Below are 26,937 nucleotides of genomic sequence, written 5' to 3' on the forward strand. Positions count from 1 at the left end.
ACACATGATTAGCAGATGTTATTGCGAGTGTAGCGAAATTCTTGTGCTTCTAGTTCCGACAGTGCAGCAATATCTAACAAGTAATCTAACAATTCCACAAAAACGACCTAATACACACAAATCTAAGTAAAGGAATGTAATAAGAATATTTACATATAAATATATGGATGAGAAAAAAATGTTTTTGGCTGTATGTAATAACACTTAAGATTTTCTGGGCTAACAATGTAAGAAATAATACATAAAAAAAACAAAATACTGAAATGTTTCCTAAGGACTAGAAGCGAGGTGGCCCTCTCTGTCTGCGCCACGTTGGTAACCAGTTTAAAATAGCAATAAGGCACCTCGGGGGTTTGTGGTATATGGCTGATATACCACGGCTAAGGTCTGTATCCAGGCAGTCCGCGTTACATCCTGCATAAGAACAGCCCTTTGTCGTGGTATATTGGCAATGTACCACACCTCCTTGGATCTTAAATATGCCACGGCTGTCAGCCAATCAGAATTCAGGGCTCGAACCACCCAGTTTATACATGTATTTATTCAATGACAGAATCATAGAATTAGAATGAATCATTCTAATTATATGGACAGAATCATCACAATAGAATTCTTATTCTTAGGACCGAATCATCACTGATATTTCAGATTGTTTTCTGATTGTCAGACAGACAAAGATCAATGTCAAGCGGGTGAAGTGACATTTTTCTTGTCTATTTCAATTCTCCCCGTCATATCACACCTGAAAAATAATCATGAATTGGTGGTGTTGCGGAAAATTGTGGTGAGTATGCTTCAGGGCATATCGCGGATCAATCATGCATGTGGATGACATCCGTTCATGCAATTGCTGATAATCCCATCCAGAGTATGTGAAGATTTGTGAAAACACACACACACACACACACACACACACACACACACTTTACCTGCGCATAATCCTGCTCAGCCGTGTGTTTTTTTTCTTCGCTGAAATGTTTTGCACCGGTCTAACAAGCGACCATTACTGTGTGTCGTAAAATATATTTTCTGTTTGAAGCAATCAGATTTTCCGTTGTTGCTCTGTGCGTTGTTTCCAGCGAATCATATCGCGGCATGCACACGATTGGGTAGTGGGTTAGGTTGTCGAGACGAGTGCTAGATAACTTTCATTATTTAGAAGAAAAAAAAAGGTAAGTACATTTACAAATGCTGTGCATAATAGCCAATATTTGATGTTTTTATTAGCTAGTGGTATTGTGTTATACACGTTGATACAGAGCAGTTTTTGTATTCAAAATCCGACATTTCAATGGCGGTCTGGCTGCTATCGATAGCCGGATGGGATTACTGAAAGTCGTCATGCTAACTCTTAGCTAGCTAGCTAGCTAGCTCCCGCTGTCTGCAATTTAGTATTTTGTTTAATTTTTTTTGCAATTTTGGGTTTTGACTGATGACCTGCATTGACAGTGACGTAGCTAGCTAGAAAGTAACAGACCCTGGCTGTTGATACCCCTTTTTTGTGCATACGTGACACTGAACTAATGTGTCTTATCCGCTTCATCATGTCAGCGTGTGGTACTAACGTTTTACGTTAGCTAGCTATCTTCCGAATCTTCCACTACTCTTTGACGTTGCAAATAGTTAGTTAAGGTAGCTAGCTAGCTAGTCAGCCAGGGCATGATGTAGCCACAAACACTAGCCAGCGTAACGACATAATTGCTGATCTTGTTTAGCTACAATGCGATTAGTCTGGCCACCACATTTCAGCATCAGACCTGCTAACTAACTACTGTCACAGTTCCCTCCTGATTCCCAACTGCCCCTATCTATTAGATCTGAAGGGGTTGGAAAGGTGTAGGCAATGTGGCGAACCCCCCCTTAAAATCCTTTAAACAGGTCTGATCTTCTCAGATCTATAGGAATGAGTGGGTGGGGGCTAAGAGTTGATTTCGGCTGCGTGCTCAATTTCACACATTCTTAACTCTTTATGCTCAAATGCTGCACTATCTGAGGGTTTTCATGTTGTGCAATTGCAGTGAGAAACCTGCAGCTCCTGAGAGAATGCCTCAGACGAGTAAAGTGAATAATTCTGCAGCAGGCGGCCCTGGGCAGGTTTCTGCACCAGACCACGGTGAGCCGCCGCCACCCCAAGCCGAGCCCAGGGACCTGGCTTCTGGGGATGGAGGGGTAGGAGTTGATGAAGACCAGGGAGACCTCCAGATCAACAAGTCACCCAGCGATCCTAAGAAGTACAGGTAAGATCAACTTGAAATAAAGAACATTTCTAAATTCAGATATAGCCCGCGTATGGACCCAGAACTTAATTGAGCAGCTGACCAATTACGCAACACTAGTTCTGGGTTAACCGAGATTAATAGCTGCATCATCAGAGTGCGTGCGAATTTCTCTACCCGTCCCAGGTTGTGATGTTTTCAGTTTCACTGAAATAGAACTGGCTTATCATGTTAATTTATTTTACTCGCTCTGAAGGTATATCGAGCTGACCAATGGCCTGAGAGTTCTCCTCATCTCAGACTTTAGCGGGGCAGACGGCAAGGACGCCTGCAGAGAGGAGGAGGAGGAAGAGGATGGCGCATCAGGAGGTGGAGAGGAAGCGGAAGAAGAGGGGGATTCAGGGGAGGGCACAGAAGAGGAGGACGAGGATGCGGAAGAAGAGCACGACAGTGACTTTGAGGAGCTAGATGAGGAGCAAGAAGGGAAACAGAAGAAGGGGAGTTCAGAGAAACAGGTTGGTTTCCCTATAGCACAATATTAGGCTAATGCTTTCAGATGACTGATCCAACAGCTCACAGAGGGAGCATAGCCACAAGGGTGCTATGCAGTCAGCTAGTTCACTCTAGGGATAGTGTGATAAAGTGTGGGGACTGATGGAATTTATGAACTGAAAAGGTGTGCATACTTGCATGTTCGTGCATGATGTGTGTTTTTTAATGTGTTTACTCATCCCTCCCGTGTCTCCCAGTCTGCAGCTGCTCTCTGTATCAGTGTGGGGAGCTTCAGTGACCCGGAGGACCTTCCAGGCCTGGCCCATTTCCTTGAGCACAGTGAGTGCTTTTAACAGGGGACCTTATGTATTGTAGTGCTATAGAAGATGATGCACATTCTCAATTGAACACTACATTGGAACACTACCTCTAAACAACACGTCTGTCTGTCTTTCTCTCTATTTCTTTACCTGGTCTTCCCTCTAATCTCTTGACTCTTTTTGCACTCTCTCTCTCTCGCTCCCTCACTCTTTTCCGCTCTTCCTCTCTTCTCTCAGTGGTGTTCATGGGCAGTGAGAAGTACCCCGCTGAGAACGGCTTCGATGCCTTCCTGAAGAAGCACGGCGGAAGCGACAATGCCTCCACCGACTGTGAGCGGACCATCTTTCAGTTTGACGTCCAGAGGAAGTACTTCCGTGAGGCTCTCGACAGGTGAGCCAAGCAGCCTTAAAGGAACAGTTCAGCCCCAAACCAACATTTTGTTAGCTGTTTTCATGCCTCAAAAGTGGTCCTAAATCTAACTTGTCCAGGGTCGTTTACAATAGTGCACACTGTTCAAAAAGTTTTGCAATGGAAAATTAAAATAAGTATTTATTATTGGACAAGTTTACTCTCTGTTTAAATAGGTGTCCTTCCGTTTCGTGCCTAATGAATACGACCCAGGTGTGCAGTTTGTCATTGGATGATCTCTCCCATTCCCCAGATGGGCCCAGTTCTTCATCTGCCCGCTGATGATCGAGGACGCCATCGACAGAGAGGTGGAAGCAGTGGACAGTGGTGAGTCGGGGAATAGTTAGAGGAAACCACGGCCGCGTCTCAATAGTCTAAAGAAGCCTCCTCCCCCTTTCTCCTTCATCTGCTCAGATTGGTTTCACACAGCTGGTCAGCATGAGTGAAGGACTCACGACGAAGGGAGACCAGTGTAGACAACTGAGACCCTTCCAATGTTGAATACCACAGGCTTTTTCCATGCCCCAGCCTCAGTCACAGTTCCCACTCTCTCCTCTAATGGATTGTCCATGCCTCTCCCTTTGATGTGCAGAGTACCAACTGGCTCGTCCATCAGACTCCCACCGCAAGGAGATGCTGTTCGGAAGCCTGGCCAGGCCCAAGCACCCCATGGGCAAGTTCTGCTGGGGTAAGGATACACGCATTGGCTGTCATTTCCCAATTATCTCTCCTCCATCGCAAATGCTACCCAGGTACCAAAGGCTTCCGTTGTTCGACAAACATTCTAATTGTACTTTATCCTGCTTGTAAAACAAATAGTTGGATGTATTTTCATTTGCACCTTCCTGCTTGTAAATGTCTCTGTGATCGTCAAGTGATGTCTGCCTTTTAAATATGTACACGGTGAGCTTTTATTACATGCTTTAGGATGGTAATGTCTATCTGCGCGGTTAATAATGCTGAATAACAGTGTAATAACTTGAATGACTGAAATAACTGTGTTTTAAAACGTTCATTGAAGGTGTAATAACGGATATGTCCCTGTCCTCGGTCTCCCCCAGGAAATGCTCAGACACTGAAGCACGAGCCCAGAGAGAAGCAGATCAACACCTACCAGCGTCTCCGAGACTTCTGGAAGAGATACTACTCTGCTCACTACATGACCCTCACAGTGCAGTCCAAAGGTAGCTAGCCACCCGGCCAGACACAAAGGATCCCTACTCCACTGAAGTGAATGGGGATTGTAGTCAGTCTACTGAAGTGAATGGGGATTGTAGTCAGTCTACTGAAGTGAATGGGGATTGTAGTCAGTCTACTGAAGTGAATGGGGATTGTAGTCGGTCTACTGAAGTGAATGGGGATTGCGGTCCGTCTACTGAAATGAATGACGATTGTAGTCGATCTGTTGACGTAAACTTGACTCAACTGTCCTTGTTTGTCCATCAGAGACATTGAACACACTGGAGGAATGGGTTAGAGAGGTCTTCAGCAAGGTGCCCAACAAGTAAGTGCACACGGCCACATGCATGCTGTCAAACATACTCGCGCTCGCTCGCTCACTCCGTCACTTTTTTTGCAGCGCTCAACCGAGACCTGACTTCTCTGACCTCCAGGACCCGTTTGACACACCAACCTTCAACAAGCTCTACAGAAGTACACAGGCTATAAACTAACATTCATACATGTCATTTTATCAACCTGTGCTTACTTACTGACTATACCAATTCCTCAATTTCAATCGTGTGTGTGTGTGGCAGTTGTTCCTGTGAGGAAGGTGCATGCTCTCACAGTCACCTGGGCGTTACCTCCTCAGGGCAAGCAGTACAGGTAAGCCCCCCTCAACGATGGCACCCTCACTTGTTGAACCTTTTCAAAGATCAATTTAGCAAATATTTCCACCTCACAGTAATCCTGCGCTCCATACAAACTGCTTGGTTTGTCTTGGTGTCTCCATGTAGGGTGAAGCCCCTGCACTACATCTCCTGGTTGATTGGGCACGAAGGCGCCGGCAGCATCCTATCCTTGCTCCGGAAGAAGTGCTGGGCCCTGGCTCTGTTTGGAGGGAACAGTGAGACAGGCTTTGACCAGAACACCACCTACTCCATTTTCTCCATATCTATCACGCTCACTGATGAAGGATTCCAGAACTTTCATCAGGTCAACTGGCGCACACACACACACACCCACACACATGCAAAAACACATAAACACACACACGTGCCAATGTGTGATGACACACACACACACTGTGCAAAAACTCATACATGCCCATGTGTGATGACACACACAGTCTGGATGTAAAGTGCAGCCGTTTTCCCTGGACAGGTGGTTCATCTAGTGTTCCAGTATATGAAGATGCTGCAGACTCTGGGTCCACAGCAGAGGATCTATGAAGAAATCCAGAAGATCGAAGCCAATGAGTTCCACTACCAGGAGCAGGTACAGTCACACTTCCCGGTCTAACCCTCTGTCACGAAGCTGACTTTAAGCTGTCACTGCCATGACATAACGCGTCATAAGCATGTCATAAGTGAGTGAGGGCTCTGTACGAACTTCTGTCCCACCACAGACCGACCCCATAGAGTATGTGGAGAACATCTGTGAGAACATGCAGCTCTTCCCCAAAGAGGACTTCCTGACTGGAGACCAGCTCATGTTTGAGTACAACCCAGAGGTACTGTCTGTCTGTCTCACCAAGTAGACATTGGATCATTCCTAGTTAATCTGTAATGGCTAATTTCCGGACACTCTTTGTACTTTTGCAGGCCCTAAAAAGTTAGGTCACCCCACAGTATTGTCAGAACAATTGCCCATACCAAAGCCTGTACTGTAACTGGAATGCACGCAACTGTATTCTTCATTGAAGTGTGTGCATGTGTGTCTGTCCTCTACAGGTGATCTCCTTGGCCCTGGCCCTGCTTACCCCAGAGAGGGCCAACCTGCTACTGCTGTCCCCGGAGCACGAGGGCCACTGCGCCCACAAGGAGAAGTGGTTCGGCACCAACTACAGCATTGAGGGTAAGAGCAAGTGTCTCTGATTAGGAGTGCTGATCTAGGATCAGGTGCCGCTTTTCCATTCATTTTGATCTAAAAGGCAAATCTGATCCTAGATCTGCACTACTCTGAGACACTGTGAATACCGGCCCAGGATTTGCTTAAAGTGAGATTGGCTGAATTGGAACTACAATAGCTGTTATTGTCATAACAAGATATTACCTTTTATATGATTCTTCTTACAGTGCTGTAGGGATGTGCCGAATACTCTGACAAAACGAGTATCGTAAAGGATTTGGAGATTTTTCCAAATACGATTATGACACAAGTATTTTTATTTTATTTTCCGCGATCAGAATAAAGTAATTTTCATCTGCCAGCACGCATCTCTCTTTCACTCAAACCGAGTGAAGCGCTGTGTTCTCAAAATAACTATTGGCTAGTTCTTCTGTCTGTTAAGAAACAGGCGGGGTATCGGTTGAGCCTGCTGCAACGATTGGATCAGAACAAGCCGCTTCTCCCTCGGCTTTCATTTCCCCAGACAGACACTCGCACCGCCACTCGTCTCAGGGCACAAGTCTCCCCTTCTACCAACATGTATGAGTCAGAATCCGTAGCTAGTCATTGTTGTTCAGTCAAGGTATTTTCTGTAGACTTTGCTGAGGCCATACGGACGCTTTTATCTGTCTCCTTGGCGTTGTTTATTAGACCTACTTTGTCTGTATAATTATTCCATTGCTGACAACGTCTGCGTTATGTTGTGATCCATGCCTATGCTTGCTGTTATTATTTCTGCTCACCCAGGCATGTTTACCTCCAGGGGTCCTATCAAATGGCTAAATGCTCCATTGTATGAACATCCTTAAACAATTTATATGTTAGCTTGGTATATAACACCATCCTAGAGCAGGGGGTTCTGCAACAGGTCAATCGCGAGCTTCCAGTTCCACCTATGAGTAGCTCGCCAAACAATTCTAAAAGTGCATGTGTTTTTTTTTTTCTTCACTTGTTCCACCACAAACTACCGTAAACAAATCTCACACGTCACAGACACCTCAAGATCCAATTAAATTCACATTGACGTTATCCCACACCTGGTTAGCCACAATTGGCATAAAAAGCCAAATGTTACGCTATCTGCCAATTCATTTCCAGCAATATTGCCCCTGTCTGTGTGGTGCGCACGTTGCCAGTTAGCTTTAAAGATAACCGTCTTCTGGGTAGACAGACTTTTCCCTAAACCTTCTAAATTAAATGTTAACTACAAAGTAGGCTTACAGTGCATTTGGAAAGTATTCAGACCTCTTGACTTTTTCCACGTTTTGTTACATTACAGCCTTATTTTAAAATTGATTAAATCGTTTTTTCCCCTGAAATCTGCACACAATACCCCATAATGACAAAGCAAAAACACATACTCGGTGGCCGTATATTCAGCAGCTTCTTTCGTGACATGATACGTTGGTGTGTGATGTTATTGTGTTGTGTTGGTCTGTGACTGACTGAGTGTCCTGTTCTGTACTGGTAGACCTCCCAGAGGAGTGGGCACAGCGCTGGGCCGGAGACTTTGACCTCAACCCCGACCTCCACCTGCCTGCTGAAAACAAGTTCATTGGTCAGTACAGATGATGGACATTGTTGTGTGCCAATCATATTGACTCTACAATATTCACTTTTCAGTCTATTGATGTGTACAATTTTTGGGGGGCCATAGTCCTATCTTTTTTTTTGTGTGTGTGTGTGAATGTTTTTTTTTTAATCAAACATAAATAAATACTGGGATTGACACAGACAATAGGCGTTTATCCTTTTCCTTTGTTTCCATAGCAACGGATTTCACCCTGAAACCATCGGACTGTCCAGACACAGAAGTCCCGGTGCGGATAGTGAACAATGAGAGGGGCTGTCTCTGGTTCAAAAAGGACAATAAGTTCAAGATACCTAAAGGTGTGTGTGTGTGTGTGTGTGTGTTTGTTTATTGGAGTGTGTGTTTATTGGCTTACTTTGGTAATGTATAACCCAAGGGAATTGTAGTGACGTGATTTACTCTGTTTCAATATGTGTAAGACAGAAATGTTAGTAGCTACTAAGCTATTTAACACATGTCAGATGACATAATGTTCTTGTGATTTAATACCTTCCCTATTTTCTTTCTTCTGTTAGCTTATGTCCGTTTCAACCTCCTCTCCCCAATGATTCAGAAATCTCCAGAGAAGTTAGTATTTTATATGAATCAATTTCTTACTAAATCTTTGCTTTTGATTGCTATTCACAATCACTCCTAGCTGCAAAAGTTCTAGAGGTGGTTTCTAAATGGCTATGTATTGTGCCCCTGTAGCCTGGTGCTGTTTGATGTCTTTGTGAACATCTTGGCCCATAACCTGGCAGAGCCAGCCTACGAGGCTGATGTGGCCCAACTGGAGTACAAACTGATTGCCGGGGAGCACGGCCTCGTCATCAGGGTCAAGGGCTTCAACCACAAGCTGCCTGTGAGTCGCATGCATGCATGCATACATCCATACATGCATACAGTTGAAGTCAGAAGTTTACATACACCTTAACCAAAGACATTTAAACTCAGTTTTTCACAATTCCTGACATTTAATCCTAGTAAAAATTCCCTGTCTTAGGTCTGTTAGGATCACCACGTTATTTTAAGAATGTGAAATGTCAGAATAATAGTAGAGAGAATTATTTATTTCAGCTTTTCTTTCATCACATTCCCAGTGGGTCAGAAATGTACATACACTCAATTAGTATTTGGTAGCATTGCCTTTAAATAGTTTATCTTGGGTCAAACGTTTCGGATAGCCTCCACAAGCTTCCCACAATAAGTTGGGTGAATTTTGTCCCATTCCTCCTGACAGAGCTGGTGTAACTGAGTCAGGTTTGTAGGCCTCCTTGCTCGCACACGATTTTTCAGTTCTGCCCACACATTTTCTATAGGATTGAGGTCAGAGCTTTGTGATGGCCACTCCAATACCTTGACTTTGTTGTCCTTAAGCCATTTTGCCACAACTTTGGAAGTATGCTTGTCCATTTGGAAGACCCATTTGCGACCAAGCTTTAACTTCCTGACTGATGTCTTGAGATGTTGCTTCAATATATCCACATAATTTTCCTGCCTCATGATGCCATCTATTTTGTGAAGTGCACCAGCCCCTCCTGCAGCAAAGCACCCCCACAACATGATGCTGCCACCCCCGTGCTTCACGGTTGGGATGGTGTTCTTCGGCTTGCAAGCCTCCCCCTTTTTCCTCCAAACATAACGATTGTCATTATGGCCAAACAGTTCTATTTTTGTTTCATCAGACCAGAGGACATTTCTCCAAAAAGTACGATCTTTGTCCCCATGTGCAGTTGCAAACCGTAGTCTGGCTTTTTTATTGCGGTTTTGGAGCAGTGGCTTCTTCCTTGCTGAGCGGCCTTTCAGGTTATGTCGATATAGGACTCGTTTTACTGTGGATATAGATACTTTTGTACCTGTTTCCTCCAGCATCTTCACAAGGTCCTTTGCTGTTGTTCTGGGATTGATTTGCACTTTTCGCACCAAAGTACGTTCATCTCTAGGAGACAGAACGCTTCTTCTTTCTGAGCGGTATGACGGCTGCGTGGTCCCATGGTGTTTATACTTATGTACTGTTATTTGTACAGATGAACGTGGTACCTTCAGGCATTTGGACATTGACTGCCAATGATTAACCAGATTTGTGGAGGTCTACAATTTTTTTTCTGAGGTCTTGGCTGATTTCTTTTGATTTTCTCATGATGTCAAGCAAAGAGGCACTGAGTTTGAAGGTAGGCTTTGCAATACATCCACAGGTACACCTCCAATTGACTCAAATGATGTCAATTAGCCTATCAGAAGCTTCTAAAGCCATGACATCATTTTCTGGAATTTTCCAAGCTGTTTAAAGGCACAGTCAACTTAGTGTATGTAAACTTCTGACCCACTAGAATTGTGACACAGTGAATTATAAGTGAAATAATCTGTCTGTAAACAATTGTTGGAAACATTACTTGTGTCATGCACAAAGTAGATGTGTTACCCGACTTGCCAAAACTATAGTTTTTTAACAAGAACTTTGGAGTGGTTGAAGAACAAGTTTTAATGACTCCATCCTAAGTGTATGTTAACTTCCGACTTCAACTGTACATACATATCAAATGAAATTTCAAATCAAATATTATTGGTTACATACACATGGTTAGCAGATGTTAATGCGAGTGTAGCGAAATGCTTGTGCTTCTAGTTCCGACAGTGCAGTAATATCTAACAAGTAATCTAACAATTCCCCAACAACTACCTAATACACACAAATCTGAAGGGATGGAATAAGAATATGTACATATAAATATATGGATGAGAGGTGGCCGAGTGGCATAGGCAAGATGCAATAGATGGTATAAGATAGAGTATATACATATGAGATGAGTAATGTAAGATATGTAAACATTATTAAAGTGGAATTGTTTAAAGTGACGAGTGAGTCTCTATGTAGGCAGCAGCCTCTCTGAGTTAGTGATGGCTGTTTAGCAGTCTGATGGCCTTGAGATAGAAGCTGTTTATCATTCTCTCGGTCACAGCTTTGATGCACCTGTACTGACCTCGCCTTCTGGATGGTAGCTGGGTGAACAGGCAGTGGCTCGGGTGGTTGTTGTCCTTGATGATCTTTTTGGCCTTCCTGTGACATCGGGTGCAGGTAGTTTGCCCCCCGTGATGCATTGTGCAGACTGCACCACCCTCTGGAGAGCCTTGCGGTTGAGGGCGGTGCAGTTGCCGTACCAGGTGGTGATGCAGCCCGACAGGATGCTCTCAATTGTGCATCTGTAAAAGTTTGTCAGGGTTTTAGGTGACAAGCCAAATTTCTTCAGCCTCCTGAGGTTGAAGAGGCGCTGCTCTGCCTTCTTCACCACGCCGTCTGTGTCGGTGGACCATTTCAGTTTGTCTGTGATGTGTACGCCGAGGAACTTTAAAACTTTCCACCTTCTCCACTACTGTCCCTTCGATGTGGATGGGGGGTGCTCCCTCTGCTTTTTCTTGAAGTCCACGATCATCTCCTTTGTTTTGTTGACGTTGAGTGAGAGTTTGTTTTCCTGACACCACACTCCCAGTGCCCTCACCTCCTCCCTGTAGGCTGTCTCGTTGTTGGTAATCAAGCCCACTATTGTTGTCATCTGCAAACTATGGTGTTGAATGCTGAGCTGTAGTCAATAAACATCATTTTTACATTCCTCTTGTCCAGATGGGATAGGGCATTGTCCAGCGTGATGGCGATTGCATCGTCTGTGGACCTGTTGGGCGGTATGCAAACTGAAGTGGGTCTAGGGTGGCCGGTAAGGTGGAGGTGATATGTTCCTTGACTAGTCTCTCAAAGCACTTCATGATGATAGAAGTGAGTGCTACGGGGCGGTAGTCATTTAGTTCAGTTTTCTTTGCCTTCTTGGGAACAGGAACAATGGTGGCCATCTTGAAGCATGTGGGGGCAGCAGACTGGGATAAGGAGTGATTGAATATGTTCGTAAACACATCAGCCAGCTGGTCTGCTCATGCGCTGAGGACGCGGCTAGGGATGCCGTCTGGGCCAGCAGCCTTGCGAGGGTTAACACATTTAAATGTCTTGCTCACTTCAGCCACAGAGAAGGAGGGGGGGCACAGTCCTTGTTAGCAGGCCGCGTCGGTGGAACTGTATTATCCTCAAAGCGGGCAAAGAAGATGTTTAGTTTGTCTGGAAGCAGTACGTCGGTGTCTGTGACGTGGTTGGTTTTCTTTTTGTAGTCCGTGATTTCCTGTACACCCTGCCACATACGTCTCGTGTCTGAGCCGTTGAATTGCGACTCCACTTTGTCCCTATACTGACATTTTGCTTGTTTGATTGCGTTGCGGAGGGAATAACTACACTGTTTGTATTCGGCCATATTCCCAGTCCTCTTTCCATGGTTAAATGTGGTGGTTTTGCGCCTTCAGTTTTCCGTGAATACCGCCATCCATCCATGGTTTTTGGTTAGGGTAGGTTTTAATAGTCACAGTGGGTACAACATCTCCAATGCACTTCCTTTATAAACTCAATCACCGAGTCAGCCTATAGATCGATGTTATTCTCTGAGGCTGCCCGGAACGTTTCTCAGTCCGCGTGATCAAAACAATCTTGAATCGTGGATTCTGATTGGTCAGACCAGCGTTTAATGGTTCTAGTCACGGGTACATCCTGTTTTGAGTTTCTGCCTATAGGACGATAGGAGCAAGATGGAGTCATGGTCGGATTTGCCGACGGGAGGGCAAGCTTTTTATGCATCGTGGAAGTTAGAGTAGTAGTGGTCCGGTGTATTGCCTGCGTGAGTGCTGCAATCAATATGCTGATAGAATTTAGGTAGCCTTGTTCTCAAATTTGCTTTGTTAAAATCCCCAGCTACAGTAAATGCAGCCTCAGGATATATGGTTTCCAGTTTACATAGAGTCCAGTGAAGTTCCTTGAGGGGTGTTGTGGTATCATACATACTGTACATACAGTGCCTTTGGAAAGTATTCAGACCCCTTGACTTTTTCCACATTTTGTTATGTTACTTCCTTATTTTAAAATTGATTAAATTGTTTTTTCCCCTCATCCATCTACACACAATACCCCATAATGACAAAGCAAAAACAGTATTTTAGATTTTTTTTTGCTTTAAAAAAAATGGAAATATCACATTTACATAAGTATTCGATCCCTTTACTCAGTTGTTGAAGCACCTTTGGCAGCGATTACAGCCACGATTCTTCTTGGGTATGACGATACAAGCTTAGCACGCCTGTATTTGATGAGTTTCTACCAATCTTCTCTGCAGATCCTCTGAAACTCTGTCAGGCTTTATCAGGTTGGAGATTATAACAGTACATGGCCAAGATGTTCAAATGTTCATAGATGACCAGCAGGGTCAAATAATAATCACAGTAGTTGTAGAGGGTGCGACAGGTAAGCACCTCGGGACTAAATGTCAGTTGGCTTTTCATAGCCGATCGTTCAGAGTTAGAGACAGCGGGTGCAGTAGAGAGAGAGGGAGTCGAAAACAGAAGTTCCGGGACAAGGTAGCACGTCCGGTGAGCAGATCAGGGTTCCATAGCCGCAGGCAGAACAGTTGAAACTGGAGCAGCGGCATGACCAGGTGGACTGGGGATAGCAAGGAGTCATCAGGCCAGGTTGTCCTGAGGCATGGTCCTAGGGCTCAGGTCCTCCGAGAGAAGAGAGAGAATTAGAGGGAGCTACTTAAACTCACACGGAGACAGGAGAAATACTCCAGATATAACATACTGACCCCAGCCCCCGACACATAAACTACTGCAGCATAAATACTGGAGGCTGAGCCGGGAGAGGGGTCGGGAGACACTGTGGCCCCGTCTGACGATACCCCCGGACAGGGCCAACCAGGCAGGATATAACCCCACCCACTTTGCCAAAGCACAGCCCCCACACCACTAGAGGGATATCTTCAACCACCAACTTTCTACCCTGAGACAAGGCCAAGTATAGCCCACGAAGATCTCCCCCACGGCACGAATCCGAGGAGGGCGTCAACCCGGACAGGAAGATCACGTCAGTGACTCAACCCACTCAAGTGACACACCCCTCCTAGGGACGGCATGGAAGAGCACCAGTAAGCCAGTGACTCAGCCCCCGTAATAGGTTTAGAGGGAGAGAATCCCAGTGGAGAGAGGGGAACCAGCCAGGCAGACAGCAAGGGAGGTTCGTTGCTCCAGTGCCTTTCCGTTCTCCCTCACACCCCTGGGCCAGACTACACTCAATCATCAGACCTACTGAAGAGATGAGTCTTCAATAAAGACTTAAAGGTTGAGACTGAGTCTGCGTCTCTCACATGGATAGGCAGACCATTCCATAAAAATGTTGCTCTATAGGAGAAAGCCCTGCCTCCAGCTGTTTCCTTAACAGGAAGCCAGTGTAGGCTAGCACTGGAGTAATATTATCAAATTTGTGTGTTCTAGTCAAGATTCTAGCAGCCGGGTTTATCACTAACTGAAGTTTATTTAGTGCTTTATCCAGGTAGCTGGAAAGTAGAGCATTGCAGTAGTCTAATCTAGAAGTGACAAAAGCATGGATGCATTTTTGGACATAGTTTTGGATTTTTGCAATGTTACGTAGATGGAAAAAAGCTGTCCTTGAAACAGTCTTGATATGTTCGTCAAAAGAGAGATCAGGGTCCAGAGTAACGCCGAGGTCCTTCAATTTTATTTGAGACGATTGAACAACCATCAAGATTAATTGTCAGATCCAACAGAAGACCTCTTTGTTCCTTGGGACCTAGAACTAGCGTCTCTGTTTTGTCTGAGTTTAAAAGTAAAACATTTGCCGCCATCCAATTACTTATGTCTGAAACACAGGCTTCCAGGGAGGGCAATTTTGGGGCTTCACCATGTTTCATCGAAATGTACAGCTGGGTATCGTCCGCATAGCAGTGAAAGTTAACATTATGTTTCCGAATGACATCACCAAGAGGTAGAATATATATAGTGAAAACAATAGTGGTCCTAAAACGGAACCTTGAGCAACACCAAAATGTTCAGTTGATTTGTCAGATGGCAAACCATCCACAGAGACAAACTAATATCTTTCCGACAGATAAGATCTAAACCAGGTCAGAACTTGTCCATGTAGACCAATTTGGGTTTCCAATCTCTCCAAAAGAATGTGGTGATCGATGGTATCAAAAGCAGCACTAAGGTCTAGGAGCACGAGGACAGATGCCTTGGTCTGACAGCATTAAAAGGAAATTTACCACCCTCACGAGTGCAGTCTCAGTGCTATGATGGGGTCTAAAACCAGACTGAAGCGTTTCGTATACATTGTTTGTCTTCATGAAGGCAGTGAGTTGCTGCGCAAAAGCTTTTTCCAAATTTGTTGAGAGGAATGGGAGATTCGATATAGGCCGATTTTATTTATTTTTAGTTTAAAAAAATATTTTCTGGGTCAAGGTTTGGCTTTTTCAAGAGAGGTTTTATTACTGACACCTTTAGTGAGTTTGGTACAGATCCGGTGGATAGGGAGCCGTTTATTATGTTCAACATAGGAGTGCTAAGCACAGGAAGCAGCTCTTTCAGTAGTTTAGTTGGAATAGGGTCCAGTATGCAGCTTGAAGGTTGAGGTGATGACTATTTTCATCAATGTGTCAACAGATATAGTATTAAAAAACTTGAGTGTTCGATCGGGTTCAAGTCCAGGCTCTGGCTGGGCCACTCAAAGACATTCAGAGACTGGTCGTTGTCCTGTTGGAAGATTAATTTTTGCCCCAGTCAGTGGTCCTGAGCGCTCTGGAGCAGGTTTTCATCAAGGATCTCTCTCTGTATTGTGCTCTGTTAGTCTTTGCCTTGATCCTGACTAGTCTCCCAGTCCCTGCTGCTGGAAAAACATCCCCACAGCGTGATGCTGCCTGCCATGCTTCACAGTAGGGATGGTGCCAGGTTTCCTCCAGACGTGATGCTTGGCAATCAGGCCATAGAGTTCAATCTTGGTTTCATCAGACCAGAGAATCTTGTTTCTCATGGTCTTGGGAGTATTTGGGTGCCTTTTGGCCAACTCCAAGCAGACTGTCATGTGCCTTTTACTGAGGAGTTGCTTCCGTCTAGGCCACTCTACCAGGAAGGCCTGATTGGTGGAGTGCTGCAGAGATGGTTGGCCTTCTGGAAGTTTCTCCCATTTCCACAGAGGAACTCTAGAGCTCTTTCAGAGTGACTATCGGGTTCCTAGTCACCTCCCTGACCAAGGCCCTTCTCTCCCGATTGCTTAGTTTGGCCAGTCGGACAGCTGTAGGAGGAGTCTTGGGGGTTCCAAACTTATTCCATTTAAGAATGATGGAGGTCACTGTGTTCTTTGGGACCATCAATGCTCCAGACATTTTTTGGTACCCTTCCCCAGATCTGTGCCTCGACACAATCCTGTCTCAGAGCTCTACGGACAATTCCTTTGACCTCATGGCTTGGTTTTTGCTCTGACATGTACTGTCAATTGTGGGACCTTATATAGACAGGTGTGTGCCTTTCCAAATCATGTCCAATCAATTGAATTTACCACAGGTGGACTCCAAGTGGTAGAAACATCTCAATGATGATCAATGAGAACAGGATTCACCTGAGCTCAATTTCTAGTATCATAGCAAAGGTTCTGAATACTTACAGTACCATTCAAGGGTTTTTCTTTAATTTTACGTTGTAGAATAATAGTGAAGACATCAAAACTATGAAATAATGAAGTAACCAAAAAAGTGTTAATCAAATCAAAATATATTTTAGATTCTGTAAAGTAGCCACCCTTTGCCTTGATTACAGCTTTGCACACTCTTTGCATTCTCTCAAGCAGTTTCACCTGGAATGCTTTTCCAACTGTCTTGGAGGAGTTCCCACATATGCTGAGCACTTGTTGGCTGCTTTTCCTTCACTCTGCATTCCAACTCATCCCAAACCATCTCAAATGGGGATGAGGTTGGGTGATTGTGGAGGTCAGGTCATCTGATGCAGTACTCCATCACTCTCCTTCTTGGTCAAATAGCCCTTACATTGCCTGGAGGTGCGTCATTGTCCTGTTGAAAAACAAATGATAGTTCCACCAAGCGCAAACCAGATGGGATGGCGTATCGCTGCAGAATGTACCTTGAATTCTAAATAAATCACATTGTCACCAGCAAAGCACCATCACACCACCTCCATGCTTCACGGTGGGAACCACACATGCGGAGATCATCCTTTCACCTACTCTGCATCTCACAAAGGCACAGCGGTTGGAACCGCAAATCTCAAATTTGGACTCATCAGACCAAAGGACAGATTTCCACTGGTCTAATGTCCATTGCTCGTGTTTCTTGGCCCAAGCAAGTTTTTCTTCTCTGGTGTCCTTCAGTAGTGGTTTCTTTGCAGCAATTCGACCATGAAGGCTTGATTCACGCAGTTGAGATGTGTCTCTTACTTGAACCCTGAAGCATTTATTTGGGCTGCAATTTCTGAGGCTGGTAACTCTAATGAACATATTCTCTGCAGCAGAGGTAACTCTGGGTCTTCCATTCATGTGGGTGTCCTCATGAGAGCCAGTTTCATCATAGCGCTTGATGGTTTTTGCAACTGCACTTGAAGAAACTTTAAAAGTTCTTGAAATGTTCCGTATTGACTGATCTTCATGTCTTAAAGTAATGATGCTGTCATTTGCCATAATATGGACTTGGTCTTTTACCAAGTAGGGATATCTTCTGTATACCACCCCAGCCTTGTCACAACACAACTGATTGGCTCAAACACATTAAGAAGGAAAGAAATTCCACAAAATAACTTTAACAAGGCACACCTGCTAATTTAAATGCATTCCAGGTGGTGACTTCATGAAGCTGGTTGAGAGAATGCCAAGAATGTGCAAAACTGTCATCAAGGCAAATGGTGGCTACTTTCAAGAATCTCAAATATAAGATACATTTTGATTTAACACTCTTTTGGTTACTACATGATTCCATATGTGTTATTTCATAGTGTTGATGTCTTCACTATTATTCTACAATGTAGAAAGTAGTCAAAATGAAGAAGAACCCTTGAATGAGTAGGTGTATCCTAATTTGACTGGTACTGTATGTAATAAGGTATTTCTGTTTTTTCAGTTTAATAAATTAGCAAAGATTTCCTTGTCATTACAGGGCATTCAATTGTGTGTAGGTTGCTGAAGATTTTTGTTCATTTAATCCATTTTAGAATAAGGGTGTAACGCAACAAAATGTGGAAAAAGTCAAGGCGTCTGAATACTTCCCAAAGGCACTGTACATACACATTCTATACACATACAGACACGCACATTATGTCCACCCTCACACACACGTACAGTATACACACACTTACATACAGCTATTCTGCACTCATTCTACCAATTCATGCAACCCTAGTCTACACTGAGTGTACAATACATCAGGAACACCTGCTCTTTCCATGACATGGACTGACCAGGTGAATCCAAGTGAAAGAAAGCTATGATCCCTTATTGATGTCACTTGTTAAATACACTTCAATCAGTTTTTCCACACCCAACATTTCCCATGTGTATCAAGAAGGTCCACCACCAAAAGGACATCCAGCCAACTTGACACAACTGTGGGAAGCACTGGAGTCAACATGGGCCAGCATCCCTGTGGAATGCTTTCGACACCTTGTAGAGTACATACCCCAACAAATTGAGGCTGTTCCGAGGGCAAAAGTGAGGGGGTGCAACTCAATATTAGGAGGGTTTTCCTAATGTATTGTACACTCCGTCTATAAACCCATTCTGCACTTCAGCAAATGTGCCCTAGCTTCAGACAACCCTAAAGCTGACCTGCCAACTCAACCTCCCTGCCTCTGTCCCTGTGTTAGTTGCTGTTGAACTTGATAGTGGACCACCTGGCAGACTTCACGGCTGAGCCCGGTGTGTTTAACATGTTCGCGGAGCAGCTGAAGAAGACCTACTTCAACATCCTCATCAAGCCAGAGAGGCTGGGGAAGTGAGTTGGATTTCTGACACTGACTTCTCAGCCCTGTATAGCATACAGCATCTGGCTGCTCGTTCTCTGCAACTCCACCCACCCATTTTCTTTTTATGTGTCTCTCTCTAGCTGTCTTTCTCTTTTATCTCTCTCTCTCGGAACACGAGTCAGAGTTGTAAAGTGATACACTACCTTCAAAACAGTAACAATTATACATTTGGTGTGATGGTGAATTATTTGAACACATTTTTTTCCCTCTTCCTCCCCCTCTCCTACATCTCTCTCCTTCCTTTCCTCTCCCTCTCTCAGGGACGTGCGTCTGTTGATCCTGGAACACTGTCGCTGGTCGGTCATCCAGAAGTACCAGGCCATCATGAAGGGCCTCACCGTGGATGACCTCATGACCTTTGTCAGCGGCCTCAAAGCCCAGCTCTACACCGAGGGGCTGGTGCAGGGCAACTTCACTAGCACTGTGAGCACAAACTGACACACACACACTTCACTAGCACTGTAAGCCTCTTTATAAACACACACGAACACTGTCTGATGCACATAAACACACCTACACACACTGTTTTTAGCTTGTCTAGAGAGGACAGACTAAAATAGCTGTTTAGCACTAACCCCAGCACTTGCATCCCAGATCTTTCTTGCATGCTAATTATTGTCCTAATCAAGTAGGTGATGTGAAGTAATACATTTTAATTATTCTGCTGCTATCCCTATGCTATAATAGTCATGCTATTAGGCATTATGTAATTGTTCTTTGCCCACAGGAGTCAATGAAGTTTCTGCAGTATTTTATTGAGTAAGTATCCTCCTCACTCTCTTTCTTAACTCTGAAAAGCAGGTCTGTAGCCTTCAGGTTAGCGCGTTGGACCAGTAACCGAAAGGTTGCTGGTTCAAATACCGGAGCCGACCAAAGTGAATGAAAAAAAAAATCTGTCGCTGTGCCCTTGAGCTTAGCAGGGGCCCTGTAAAATGGCGACCCTGGGCGTGACCCCACTCTCTGCGGGGTGACTCGGGGGGAGTTGGCAAATGCAAAAAAATTTATAAAATAAAACATTTACATCACACACTTGTGTGTAACAGGACAAATATAAGCACCCGCTTTTATTATTATCGTCAAGCAACACAGTACTTACTATTGTTATTACTTGCGATGATTGAGATTTGTGGTTGGTATGACCTACTTCAGTTGAATGAACTGATTGTAAGTCACTCTGTACAAGACCGTCAGCTAAATGAATAACATGTAAATGCAATAATCTTCTGCGCTCTACAGCAAACTGCAGTTCAAGCGTCTGTCCGTGGAGGTCCCTGTGCTCTTCAGAGTGGTGGAGCTTCCTCAGAAGCCTTACCTGTGCAAAGTCAAGTCCCTCAACAAAGGAGATGCCAACTCTGAAGTTACTGTCTACTACCAGGTACCTAACGTTCACCCAACAGTCAGCCAACCTTCACCCAACATTAAGCAAAAAAAAAACATTTCCCCCGACCTTCAACCAACATTCGCTCAACATTACAGTTCGGTGTATTATGGTTATGTCTGTGTATGTGGTCTTTTGCTGTCGATAAATAACCTGTCTTTTTCTGTCCTTGTCCAGTCAGGCCTGAAGAACCTAAGAGAACACACGCTGATGGAGTTACTGGTGGTAAGTGTTGTAGCTAACAAGGCCTGACTGGAATACTGAGGGATCTATTTTCGGGTGGCGCAAGTGTCAAACGCACGTTAGTTTGCAATTTCGTCACGTAAAACCTGGTGCACTGGCATTTTCCAGCCTTAACGCCAGGTTCGGCAATTTACCCGTCTTAACAGCTCGCTCGCGCTGAGGTGGGAGGGGTGGCAATATTTGAGATGTGTCCTTAAATACAAGATCCAAAGTGACAATTTCCTGCAGCCCATCCTATTTGGAAATATTGTTGTATTAAAAAACAGGTGCTTGTTTTCCGTTTCATTTCAAGCCCTCCATATTTGACCCTTACCCCAGGCCTAGACTAATAAGGCTGCTCCAGCAGCAATGTGTCTTTGTCTTTTTTAATCCTGGCCCTGCAAAGTAGCCTATCCATAAAAGGTGTTTAAATGGTCTATTCGTCAGAGTGCCTTGAATTGAAAATACGCTGCACATCCTACCTGCGTACTTCATTTCGTTTGTTCAAGTATCTACGCCAGAGAGCGCGTCTGGTTACCAAAGATGCACCCCTCTTAACTTACTGCATTATAGGACTGAATCATTTAAGTATCAACGACAGGCCTAGGCTATATTTTGCTTATTGAGAACGTGTTTCACACATACAATACAATTTCCGAGGGCTGTACTCATTGAAGCCAATTACAACAATGTTGACCTGACTGCCGACAATCCAAACATAGGCGTTGAGCAAGTACTGTTTTATATTTTAGAAATTTTTTTCTGTTGCTATTAGGCTATTCGTTACTGTAGCCTATGCAGTTTAATAAACTGTAGTACCAATCCACAGTGGACCAGGATGAGAATAGTCCATGCCCCCAGCCGAATTGGAGTTGATGACAATGCAAAGACCGTCAATAACATACAGAACTTGAGGCAAATGCATGCAGTACAGTATTAATCCATGGAACACTTTGATTGGCCAGTGAGTGGCCAAGTTTTCGTCATACCTACAATTTGTTTATTCATCAAAACCTAGTCCTTTCGCACCACTGCCAACTATTGCGCTCAAAATTCGAGCTGTGAAAATAAATACTAATATTTCGGACAGACCTATAGTGCTACCGCCAGCGATTCGATTTACCATTGCGTTAGGTTTTTTAAAATAGAGCCCTGAGTCAGTGAGTGGTGTTATGGGTTAAAGGGATACTTCAGGATTTTGCTACGCCCTTTATCTACTTCCTCAGAGTCAGATGAACTCATCGATACCATTTTTATGTCTGCATCCTGTATGAAGGAAGTAAGAGGTAGTTTCGAGAGCCAATGCTAACTAGCGTTCACAAAATGACTGGAAGTCTATGGTATGCTAGCTGTTACCATAGACTTCCAGTCACTGAGCTAATGCTAGTTAACAACTTCTTTCAAACTGCATGCAGAGACATAAAAATGGTATCCACGACTTCATCTGATTTGCCAAAATCCCAAATTATCCCTTTAATGAGGTGTACTATCTTTGCTGCTCTGTTCCCAGATGCACATGGAGGAACCTTGCTTTGATTTCCTCAGGACAAAGGAGACTCTTGGGTTAGTCCCCCCCCCCCCTTCATAACTATAAAAAAAAAAATAACTAATGTAATAATATCTAATAAGTAACTACTACTTAATAACCATTTACTTAACAGAGCAGTGTTGACTGATTTCAACTTTGACCTTGTATCCATCAGCTATCAGGTGTACCCCACATGCAGAAACACTTCGGGAGTCCTGGGCTTCTCCATCACCGTGGAAACGCAGGCCACCAAGTTCAAGTGAGTCACCAGCACTGTAAATCTCTTACGCTACACTTGATCAAAATGTTGTTGCGATACAATTATTTAATTTCATGTATGATGTATTGGAATATTCAACATGCATAAGGAAACCCAACTTGTAGCTGTGCGTCAGGGTCAGTGACAGCTGCTGATGTTTTGTCAGGGGCAGTTCAGAGGAGGAGGATGGTAGCGTCATATTCAGGTCAGATGGTTAGCATTGTTGATAGTAGAAGTGTATTACACAGTAGCTTCACAATATGCTTCTCATAAGCCTGAGAAGGTTATCGAAAGATTACAAGGGCAAGATTTGTATAAAAAAAGAGCACAGATGCATTGAAAATAACTCTCTTTTTGGGAGATGCCATCCCCTTTCGTTTTTTTTATATATATACAAATAAGAGGCAGTCTGACGCCCCTGGTGTCCTTTTCTCTCCCTCCCAGCACGGACTACGTGGAGACCAAGATCGAGGAGTTCCTGGTGAGCTTCGGGGAGAAGATGACCAACCTCACGGACGAGGCCTTCAAGACCCAGGTGACCGCTCTCATCAAGCTCAAAGAGTGTGAGGACACGCACCTGGGGGAGGAGGTGGACCGCAACTGGTTCGAGGTGGTCACCCAGCAGTACGTCTTCGACCGCCTCAACAGAGAGGTAAGACTGTACACGGTCACAGCCGCATGCTTTACTCGAACTCTGTCATAATGTCGACATCAGGGGTGGCTCTCCTCCAGGGACACTGGGGGGCACTACCCCTCCATCAAACACTACATGACCAAAAGTATGTGGACACCTGCTCGTCGAAAATCTCGTTCCAAAATCATGGGCATTAATATGGAGTTGGTCCCACCTTTTCTGCTATAACAGCCTCCGCTATTCTGGGAAGGCTTTCCACTCAATGTTGGAACATTGCTGCGGGGACTTGCTTCCATTCAGCCACGAGCATTAGTGAGGTCAGGCACAGATGTTGGGCAATTAGGCCTGGCTCGCAATTGGCGTTACAATTCATCCCAAAGGTGTTTGATGGGGTTGAGGTCTGTGCAGGCCAGTCAAGTTGTTCCACACTGATCTCGACAAACCATTTCTGTATGGACCTCACTTTGTGAATGGGGGCATTCTCATGCTAAAACAAGAAAGGGCCTTCCCCAAACTGTTGCCACAAAGATGGAATCACAGAATCATTTTGAATTTCATTGTAGGCTGTAACATTAAGATTTCCCTTCACTGGAACTAAGGAGCCTAGCCTGAACCATGAAAAACAGCCCCAGACCATTATTCCTCTTCCACCAAACTTTACCGTTGGCACTATACATTCGGGCCGGTAGCGTTGTCCTGGCATCCGCCAAACCCAGATTTGTCCATTGGATTGTCAGATGGTGAAGCGTAATTCATCACTCCAGAGAATGTGTTTCCACTGCTCCAGAGTCCAATGGCGGTGAGCTTTACACCCCTCCAGCCGACACTTGGCATTGCACATGGGGATCTTAGGCTTGTTTGCGGCTGCTCGGCCATGGAAACCCATTTCATCAAGCTTCTGACAGTTATTGTGTTGACGTTGCTTCCAGAGGCAGTGAGTGCTAAAGCACGGTTGTAACACTCACTATGAGTATTGCAACCGAGGACCGATGATTTTTACGTGCTTCAGCACTCGGCGATCCCGTTCTGTGAGCTTGTGTGGCCTATCACTTCGCGGCTGAGACACTTCGCGGCTCCTAGACGTTTCCACTTCACCATGGCCGCACTTACAGTTGACTGGGCAGCTTTAGCAGGACTCACTTGTTGGAAAGGTGGCATCCTATGACGGTGCCACGTTGAAAGTCACTGAGCTCTTCAGTACAGGCCATTCTTCTGTCAATGTTTTATCAATGGAGATTACATGGCTGTGTGCTCGATTTTATACACCTGTCAGCAACTAGGGTGGCTGAAATAGCCAAATGCACTAATTTGAAGGTGTGTCCACATACTTTTCTATATTTAGTGTACATGCCAGGTTGCTTCAGCTCACTAGTTCCCGCACTAGGTGGAGGAGGGGGCGGAAGAAACGTCTGGGGGAGAGAAAGGGTAGGAATGTTTATTCATGCATTATGTCATCCTGTCCCGCTGTGCTGCAGATTGAGGCTCTGAAGCTCATCACCAAAGCAGAGCTGGTGTCCTGGTTCATGGAGCACAGAGACACCACCAGCAAGAAACTCAGCGTGCATGTAAGTCTGCCAGCTTTGACTGTGTGCGTGCGTGCGTGCAAGGGAGAGGGAGTGCGTTGAGCATTCCCCATGGAATGAATGGAGAGGGATCTCATTCGCTTTGTCCATTTTTAATATTCACAGTCATTGGCACTATCCTACTCTCAGCTATTCCAGAGCATACTGTAATCTCGCGCTCTCTCCCTGTCTCTTTGTGTCAGGTGGTAGGCTTCGGAGAGGAGGAGAACGACCAGGCAGGCCAGAGCAGCTGCGGCCCGAACCCCGCAGAGGGCAACGAGGACCAAGGCCAGGCCCTTAAAACCTCCTCCTACGGAGAAGTGTCCAAGCTGACCTTCCTGCCCGCCTCGCCCATGCTGGCCGACGCCACGCTCATCAACGACATCCGCGCGTTCACCTCCTCCCTCACCCTCTACCCCTACCACAAAATCCTCAAGTAAATCGTTTCCGCAAAGCGGGAGGCGAATGAAGGAGCAGGGGGAGCCATATTAGCTCAGGACAACGATCCAGGCCACAACGCAGTGCAGTGGCGTCGTCAGAAGGGAAACGCTCCTTTCTCCCTCTTCGTTCCCCACTTTTTCACTTTCTCTTTTCATCCAAGATAATAAAATAACAGCAGCAGCAGGCACTAGTATTAATAATTGCAATCACCACTAGTTCGCTAGGCTCAAAAGCAGCCGGTGTTAAACGAAATTGGTCGAGAGCTTGTCCATTTATTCTCACCGGTCCCTGATGGATTGAATCGGAGGAATCACCTCTGCTGTGAATGGTAGTAGTAGGGACTCCGGGTCTGGCTGGCAGGAGGGCAGACAGAGAGGGTGGGAAAGAAGAGAGGGTTCTATCATGTATCTGTCATATCTTCATTTTGTTGTTTTTTGAACTTATTATCACATATCGTATGAAGCATCACCGCTAACATTGAAGGATTGTGTGTATTTTAACAATGGACATCAGGGTTAACATCCGTTCATGCTGTAAGATTCTGACCGTAGAAAAGTGAAGTATGTTTGTCATACCAGTAAGCCTGATTCATGTTCGGTATGTGACGTAGTTTCTGATTTGTTTTCAAGGTATTGTTTTAACTGTAATTGTGTTTGTAAAGAGGCTAAAGGGAAAACCTCACTGTTACTGTATACTGTAGGTTTAACATTTCAGCCCTACCTCTGCCTTTAAAACCACTGGATGACTGGTATGTTTTAATCTATAGCCTGTTGTTATCATCTTTACATGTAAATATTTATTAAACGTGAAATGTAGGATATTTCAGGTGTTTTTGGTCTTCTCTTTCATATGATGTCATGCGGCATTGATGACCAATTCTGTTAAATGCCCATTTTACAGTTGGTGCTGAAACATTGTTGATGGGTGAGGTACGTTTTCATAGCGTACTTACCTTGTACTGTCCCTGAAATACATGTAAAGCACTGGGATTAATGCCAACTCTCAAAGCTGGATCCTTCGATCCCCAGTTGATCAGGTGGGTATGGAACGATGCACAACCTATTGTTACCCGAGACCCTCTAGACCCATTGTGGATTGTCTTCTCGTGGATAGGACCTTCAAGCTTGGTGGGGGGTGTTAATTGTAAAGCAATCAATATCTACCCTGCAAATGAAAATTGGTTCTTTTGAAAGTTCCCAGAATTGCCTGGGATGTTGCAAGAATGTTCTTGTGATATTCCCGAAGGTTGCACCAAACATTACTACAATGTTCCGCAATTTCCAAACATGTTAGTTTTTATGAAGTTCATAGCATATTTCTTGTAGGCTTTAACATAATATTCCATTGATGTTCACGAAATACCATTTTGTACCTTGTCTTGGAGTTCCTTAGAAAATGTTATACTTTAGCAATAAGTCTTGAGGAGATGTGGTATATGGCCAATATACCATGGCTAAGGGCTGTTCTTGTTGCAGAGTGCCTGGACACAGTCCTTAGCCGTGGTATATTGGCCATATACCACAAACCCCTGAGGTGCCTTATCGCTATTATAAACTGGTTATCAATGTAGTTGTAGTACTAAAAATACATGTTTTGCCATACCTGTGGTATACAGTCTGATATACCACAGCTGTCAGCCATTCAGCATTCAGGGCTGGAACCACTCAGTTTATACCTAATACAACATGCTCAGCATGCACATTTATAGCTCAATGCATAAGAAAGCGGATTAGTATGCATCCCCATTGTTTCTAGATTTAATGGCAATTTGCATTTGAGGACCTTATTGTAGGCCCACTACACGGTGATATAGACATAGATTACCAGTCAAACGTTTGGACACCTACTCATTCAAGGGTTTTTCTTTCTTTATGATACAGTAGTCAGACTGAGTCCTCTGCTGCTCCATTGTGTTGACTCTTGCCATTCATTCATTCTGGTGCAGCGTGTCAA

The 26,937-nt window shown here is 44.5% G+C and overlaps 1 protein-coding gene across 2 annotated transcripts; it reads left to right on the forward strand.

Annotated features, from left to right (window-relative positions):
* The first annotated feature begins 740 nt into the window (after positions 1–740).
* On the forward strand, positions 741–25,804 carry LOC106613566 (nardilysin). Of its 2 annotated transcripts, none has more exons than XM_045687370.1 (29): positions 741–784; positions 2,019–2,237; positions 2,473–2,731; positions 2,966–3,047; positions 3,266–3,419; positions 3,691–3,764; positions 4,030–4,125; positions 4,499–4,621; positions 4,884–4,941; positions 5,017–5,090; positions 5,195–5,264; positions 5,396–5,594; positions 5,763–5,876; positions 6,007–6,111; positions 6,332–6,455; positions 7,960–8,046; positions 8,259–8,378; positions 8,595–8,646; positions 8,770–8,920; positions 18,802–18,929; positions 19,221–19,383; positions 19,688–19,719; positions 20,197–20,335; positions 20,516–20,563; positions 22,071–22,123; positions 22,264–22,347; positions 22,792–22,999; positions 24,457–24,546; positions 24,747–25,804. In XM_045687370.1, the coding sequence occupies exons 1-29, from the start codon at positions 756–758 to the stop codon at positions 24,981–24,983; spliced, it is 3,372 nt and encodes a 1,123-aa protein (XP_045543326.1). In that variant the 5' UTR covers positions 741–755; the 3' UTR covers positions 24,984–25,804. The 2 variants fall into 2 exon arrangements, with proteins under 2 accessions (XP_045543326.1, XP_045543327.1); XM_045687371.1 differs by lacking the exon at positions 741–784 and adding an exon at positions 1,056–1,171 and having other exon boundaries at positions 2,017–2,237.
* Positions 25,805–26,937: the final 1,133 nt, after the last annotated feature.

The sequence above is a fragment of the Salmo salar genome, chromosome ssa10, assembly GCF_905237065.1.
Source record: "Salmo salar chromosome ssa10, Ssal_v3.1, whole genome shotgun sequence".
NCBI lineage: Eukaryota > Metazoa > Chordata > Actinopteri > Salmoniformes > Salmonidae > Salmo > Salmo salar.

Bases quoted from the DNA above. Each gene is read 5' to 3' on its own strand.
- LOC106613566 (XM_045687370.1), top strand. From the start codon at position 756: ATGAATTGGTGGTGTTGCGGAAAATTGTG. The intron at 5,877-6,006 runs GTACAGTCACAC...GTCCCACCACAG, and splicing joins AGTTCCACTACCAGGAGCAG to ACCGACCCCATAGAGTATGT. The intron at 24,547-24,746 runs GTAAGTCTGCCA...TCTTTGTGTCAG, and splicing joins GCAAGAAACTCAGCGTGCAT to GTGGTAGGCTTCGGAGAGGA.